Source organism: Octodon degus, unplaced genomic scaffold, assembly GCF_000260255.1.
Source record: "Octodon degus isolate 3935 unplaced genomic scaffold, OctDeg1.0 scaffold00229, whole genome shotgun sequence".
NCBI lineage: Eukaryota > Metazoa > Chordata > Mammalia > Rodentia > Octodontidae > Octodon > Octodon degus.
This window is the reverse complement of record NW_004524805.1, coordinates 532,727-539,718: the sequence shown is the minus strand read 5'-3', so window position 1 is coordinate 539,718 and position 6,992 is coordinate 532,727. Positions and strand designations below refer to the sequence as shown.

At 41.7% G+C, this 6,992-nt stretch overlaps 1 protein-coding gene across 1 annotated transcript in view; it reads right to left on the bottom strand.

Annotated features, from left to right (window-relative positions):
* Ppil4 (peptidylprolyl isomerase like 4) overlaps positions 1-4,690 on the bottom strand; it is a 42,012-nt gene extending 37,322 nt beyond the window's left edge. Inside the window, exons 1-3 of the mRNA XM_004645477.2 lie at positions 4,524-4,690; positions 669-736; positions 515-579 (exon numbers count right to left, since the gene is read on the bottom strand). Of these exons, the coding sequence (XP_004645534.1) occupies positions 515-579; positions 669-736; positions 4,524-4,593 (203 nt within the window). The 5' untranslated portion in view covers positions 4,594-4,690. The remainder of the gene's footprint in view (positions 1-514; positions 580-668; positions 737-4,523) is intronic.
* Positions 4,691-6,992: the final 2,302 nt, after the last annotated feature.

Sequence of the window (6,992 nt, the reverse complement as noted above, 5' to 3'; positions counted from 1 at the left end):
CATAGCTAATATTTTTTATGTATATGCTTTAATGATTTTTTTCTTTACAATAAGTTTTGAACAATTTCATTTTTGTGCATCTTGGTATGATTTTATTTAAATTTCTTGTGCAAAAGGTTCATTTTTCTTGTAATTGTGGTATTATAAGTTGAACTAAATTCAGAAATTTTAAATCTTTAAATACTTATTGCATACTCCTTTCTACTTTGAGAATTCTGGTTATATGAATATAAGTTTCTTGGTTTTGACACAGTGAACTATTATGACTGATCTGTAAATTCTTTCTTCATTTTCATTTTTATTTTGGACACTTTTTATTGTTATATTCAGTTATGTTTGTAAATAATTTATTTTCAATTTGCAATCTATTAAAAAAATTAAAATTTAAAAAAAAGGAACTGGACCAGCAAGATAGCTCAGTGGTCTAAAGCACCTGCTTAGGCAAGCTTAGGCAAGAGCAAGCCCACATTTTGATCCCCTGTTCATGCTGCACTAGCATGAGCAAAGAACTTACCCAAAAACTGACTCTCCTCCACGGCCAGTTCCTGTAGGATCACCAGTTTGTATGATAAAATCCCTCTATAAAATATATAGCATTCTTTATTAATTCAAAGAATTTGCTAGATGGTTCTAAAATCAAAGGACATAACTAATATCTACCAACTCACCTGGACATTGTGAATAAGACAATAATTATAATACTTTAGTTTGCACAACTTCAGGAAATTCAGGCAAGCTGAAAGAAATAAACACTAAATTTATCATAGTAATGCACAAATTCAATTTTAAACAATCAAAAGCACAATTAGTATAATTTAATCTCTAAATCATTAAAAGAAGCAAGAAATAGTCAAACATGTAAAGCTATTAAAAACAGGGAGGAAAAGCCAGGCATAGTGGCACACACCTGTAATCCCAGCACTCTGGTGAGGCTGAGGCGAGGCAGGATTGCCACAAGTTCAAGGCCAGTCTAAACTACACAGTACGACCCTGACTCAAAAAATAAATAAAATAAAGGAATAAGCCTTTAAAAAGGCAACATTTTAAATTATCTGTTTATTTCTTTATCTTAGGACTTTCTGGGCATCTGAGTTAGTGCAAGAAATTGGTATTTATCCTCATAAGATAAGCAACTATTTGATGGCTCGGACTTATTAAGAGAAAAGCAAACAATAGGGCACTGGGCCAGGGAGATAGCTCAGCAGCATGAGCACCTGCCTAGCAAGCGCAGAAGCCTGAGTTCAATCCCAGGTACCAAAAAAATTGTTTTAATTAAAAATTTTTTTTAAAAAAATAAAAAGGGCACTATGATGGGAGAGATGTAGCAGAATATATGAAAATAAATATACATTGTATAAATTAGAGAAAAATCAAATCTCTAGGGACTATTTTTACAATGATTAAAAAATACATTACAAAAATCCATGGGGTTAGGGGGTTCCTGGGGATTGAACCCAAGGGCTTTAAAGCACTGAATTATATTCCATCCACCCTTTTTTAATTTTTTATTTTGAGCTCTCTGAGTTACTAACTTACCCAGGTAGGATTTGAAATTTTGATTTTCTTTCCTCAACCTCCCTGAGTGCTAAGATTACAAGTAAGCACCACAACGCCCAGCAGAAAACTGTATTTACTGTAAATAGGCTTCTCATATAAATTTATTCACTTAATTCACAAACATTTTACCTGCCAGATGAGTGGCACTGCCATCACCAATCCCAAATCTCAGGTCCCCCTCAAAAAAAATTTAAGTGGTAAGGCATGATGACACACCCCTGTGATCTCAGCACTTGGGAGGCTGAGGCAGGAAGATTGTCATAAGCTCAAGGCAAGCCTAGGGTTCACAGTGATTCAAGGTCAGCCCAATCTGCATAGCAAGACCCTGTCTCAGAAAAAAGAGGAAATTAAAAAAAAAAAAAAATATATATATATATATATATGTGTGTGTGTGTGTGTGTGTGTGTATTTAAAAGATATATCAACTAATATATAGATCTTGATGAGATCTTAATTTAAATTACCAACTTTTAAGTGTTTTTGAGGTAACAGGAAAGATTGATACTAAGAAATTACAGTTAATTTTCTAAGATGTAACAATGACTTGTATTTCTAGTTTTTTTAAATCTTTTGTGTGTGTGTGTGTGTGTGTGGAACCAGGGACTGAACTCAGGCCCTTGCGCTTGCCAGGGAAGCGCTTATTCTACTGAGCCGTCTCCCCAGCCCCTAAATCATCATCATTATTTTTATAGCAACATAATAAACTAATTTCACATTAAGTAAATCCAGTAGTGGTGAAAGTGTATACATGAGGCTAGAAGTGAGGGATGTAACTCAGTGGTAAAGTGTCTAACTAGCTACCTAGCATGCCTGAGAGCATGTTGTGGTTTGGAGTTTTTGCAAGGGGAATAATACAATATAGGACACATTCTATACAGAAATTTTATAATGAATCACCCAAAGAATCATATACAAAGAGTTCAGGAAATCTGTCCACACACTAAAGATGGAAGAATCCAGCTGAGGGCCTGTATCCTCATATCTTGCATGAGTCCATCTGAAGACCTAGAGCTCATAACAATGTATCCCACAAGTCCTATTGAAGGACTAGAGCCCATGACAATGTCTCACACAGGCCTGTTTCATGGATCTGCGCTAGAAAGACCCAAAGGTCAGTGGTGGAATCTAGAAAAATCTATTTCAGCAGGATGAAGGATCTGGGCCAACAAGCTGAGCGACCTGTACTGGAGCCAGGAAACAACACTAAAGAACCAGAGCTCCCCCAAAAAGTATCATCTTCAGCAACAGTGAGGTCCAGAGCTCCTCCAAGGATGAGAAAAGCTTAGTTCCTGCCGGGAGGAGGCGGCCGGACCGAGTGGGCGCCCGCGCGTGTGGCGTGAGGGAAGCCGCCTGCCCCCTTCGCCTTCCCTTGTCTCCCCCTCCGCGCTTCCCCGACCGCAGAGCAGCACCATGTCGGCGCCGGCGGCCAAAGTCAGTAAAAAGGAGCTCAACTCCAACCACGACGGGGCCGACGAGACCTCAGAAAAAGAGCAACAAGAAGCAATTGAACACATCGATGAAGTACAAAATGAAATAGACAGACTTAATGAACAAGCCAGTGAAGAAATATTGAAAGTAGAACAGAAATAGAAAAGCTTAGTCCCCATCAGGAAAGCCAAAATGACAAGCTTCTCCAGGAGGCTGAGCAGTGTACCATCTATCTCTCCAGAGCCAGGAAGGAATGCTCAAGATGAGGACCAGAGCTTCTCCAAAATGAACTGCAGCCATTCTCAGCAACAATGAGATCCCGAGATCCTCCTCCAACAAAACAGCCAAATTCACCAGAAAAGCCAGCATGACAAGGACCAAAAGAATAGCCAAGAGAACCAGCAGCTTCCAACAGCTTCTCCAAACAGCTTCTCCAGTTCTGCCTCTTACGCTGCTGGCAACAATCCTCGGGTAGGCCTCCCACACCCAGCTAGTTCAACTCAGCTTAGTGTAACAATTTGACGACCAGTTAGCAATCCAATACAGAGTGCCTGGGTTCAATTCCCTGCACAAGCATGGGGAGGGAGGAAGGAGGGGAATAGAGTAAGGGGTAGGGAGGGAGGCAGGCAGCTTGCCTGCTTGGTTTTTGTTGACAACGGCCATAAAATGGAGATGGTCATGGGGAAACTTAATTACAGTACATAAGGTAAATTTTATAATAAAGTAAGTCTCATGTGATTTACTGAAACAACCTGAGAGCAGATCTAACTCTCAAAGGGAGAGAGTTGAAAGACTAGTCATGTGCAGAGCAAAGATATTCAGAACCTTACTTATCACGTACCATTCCGTCCAGCCACACCACTTGGTGTTCCCACAATATGTCAAGCAAACAAACTGCTAAGAAAACACTTGTTCCCAGTAATCTTTGAAAGAGCTAGCTCAAAGGTTCTACAGTCTGGTTGCTTCCCTTCTCTCGTTTCCATAGCATCTCATACAATCTTCTACAAAACTTACAAAGCTAAAACAGGCTCCCTCTTCGACCTCTAATACAGTGGAAAGCAAGACCTCAAGGACAAGACGCCTTAAATAGGGCTTAACTCCGTGCTCTCCTGGGTCTGTCTACACCTGCGGACATCTTCCTCCTCTAGGCGAGATGCGATGTCCACATTCGCTAAGTCATGCACATCTTAGCGGCTTTCTTCAAGACTTAATTAAATACCGGATTGGATTTGACGTGGCCCCCACAAATAAAGTACAGCAAAACCGCAAAAGCCATTGGTGGTACCGCAATATACATCCCCCCCCGCACTCACATACCCTAAAAACAATTAATGAGTACTCTGCCCTCCATCGGACTGGGCAACGCAATATATGAGAGAAGGACAGCTCATGAACGAAATCTCACAAAAACTTTCCTAACCACGGCCCAGTAAAGACCGCCGGGTGGAGGGCACTGAAGCTCCACCCAACGCCGCGGAGGACTGCGCAGAGAAGCGGGCGAGCAGCGCAGCCCAGGCTGAAAGGGGCGCAGGCTTCACCTCGTGGCCGCTCCTCTGTGTACAAGTCGATGACAACGTCGCCCAAAGTGGTCTCCAGCAGAACCGCCATGGCGCCTACAACTCCTCAGCACCAACCTGGAGAGGAGCGGAGGGAGATGACAGGCGCAACCAGACGTTGTCTACGCCAAGCGTCACCTGGGAGCGACCCGTGTTGCGTCATCACCTGGTGCCGCCTCCCCCCCCCCCCCCCCGCTTTCGTTTTCCAGCTGCTGACGCTGTAGCTACAGGCTACCCTCTAGGCCCTGTACTAAATACTTAAAAAAAGTGTCTTTGGGCCGGCCAGATAGTTCACCGGACTAAAGGGCCTGTAGGCTTAGGGACCGGGATTCGATAGTCCCACTCCCTGGCGTGCAGTGCCTTGCCTTGCCGGCTCCGCCACCGGGCGCTGGGATTACGGGCGAGCGGTGCCACGCCCAGTCTCAGTCGCCGTGTCGCCGGCCCTTTACTGTATAAGATTTTTATACATTTTGGGTGACCATATCCAGAACAGGTTGCCCCTCCAAGCGGTCCGTTCTTTTATCCACCAGTGCGACTGCCTCATGTTCTTCCTGACCTTTTGGGGAGGAGTCCTAAGGGCTCCTCATCAGTCTGGACCGAGGTTCTGTCTTGAAACCCTTGTACTCCCGCCCTTTAAAAATTCCTCAAGCCAGATCCGATACAATTTACCAGAAAGGTGATTAACTGAAAGAGTTTTTTTGCTGCTGATCTTGGCTAGACCAGGGGCTATGCCTATCACAGCATCGCATGATCAGTCCTTTGTGTCACAAACTTAAAAATTAGGCTTCAGCCCCAAATCTCTGCAGTGCTACAAATACTGTTAACTTAGAAGACTTGTGAAGTTATTTTAGACCCTGATAAACTTTTCCATGCAAAGTTTATTCCCTATTCTCCTGGCCAAACCTATTGCTCTCTTTTATACCATTTTATACATATTTATGCAAATCTGGTATGTATATGCTACTGAGATGGCTAGGAAGGCAAAAAGGAAAATCTTAATTTTAAAGTGGAAGTTTTAAGAAAACTGCAGCTTCAGGACACAAAGTTACCCAGATTTCAATGCCGTTTTCCCTTCCAGGACCACCCCCACCCCCACAGTCCCTCAAAATCCTAAGGGCCTTAAAGTCACAATAAGCCTGTAAATCAGGCCCAAGCATTTCACCTGTGAATTAAGTCTGCTTTTCCTCCCATCTTACAGATTCACAGTTAAATTGGTAACATATCTGAAATTCAAAAACATGTAAATGGCTTTTTGAAACCTAGCTCCAGCTAGATGTGGAAAGCTGTGGCCAGTGAATCATCGCAAGCTTGAGACCAGCCTGAGCTACATACTGAGTTCAAGCCCAGCCTCAACTACATAGTGAGACACTGTCCCAAAAACCAACAAACAAAAAGAAAACTACCTCACTAAAACAGGTAAACTAAAACAAGAATAGTCTTGAGGACATCCTCCAAGACCACAAATATCCATGTGTCAGACCATAATACTCACCCCTTGCTCTCTCCATCCTTCCATCTCTCCCTTAACCACACTTTATTTTCTCTGAGTTTGTACTTCTGTAACTCTGCCTGCTAAGACCTGTGTATGCCTCTCACTGATACATCCTACAATTTTTTTCTATGCCTTGTGTGAAAAAACCTCTAACCTACCATATGGGGAGAAATGAGTTGAAATCCCCATCTCTTTCTTGAGAGACTTCCTCGGTTCCCATCTTATAACACTATGACAGACCATGAGCCTATCCAAGAGAGCAAAGGAAGATAAGAGTTGGGGTTTTTTAAGTTAAAATAAAGAAGGTTACATAAGTCACTTTGAAACCATAATCAGAAAGATAAAGAGGGTGGTATTAGTCTAACTGAACAGTTGCTAGAGAAAGTTTTTCTTTCCACCCCCCATAATTTTATTAAGAAACAAATAGCAATGAGACAGTTTCAAATCAAAGTGGTAGGACAGTTTCAATAATAAATACATTGCATACATTCCTCCCAGTGGTTAATTGCTGTACAAGATGCGGACATGATATCCTATCTACAAACACCATTAGAACAAATCCCTCTATTCATTTCGAGAATGTAACTATATATCTATTCTAAACATTTTAAATACATAGATACAAAGTGGACATTCATCTGTATCCCCTTTTTTTGTTAAGTTCCATTATTTGAATATTATAGGGGTGTTAACTCAGCAAAATATTCTAAAAGAGTCCAGTAATCCATAATAGTATTGGGTCTTCTGCTTCACTGGCAATGTCAGAAATTGTTGACCTGAGTCCCCTACAGCCCAACATAATGGCATGCCTTTACTTCTTATATATTTCGTTTTTACACTTTTCTGCTGGATAGTTAAGACCAAAATAAAGCAACACCTATGCAATAAGAGTTGTAGCTTTTGGGTCTGATAAGGTCAGTGAAATCCCCTCAGGATTTATCCTGAGATCCTGTACCTCA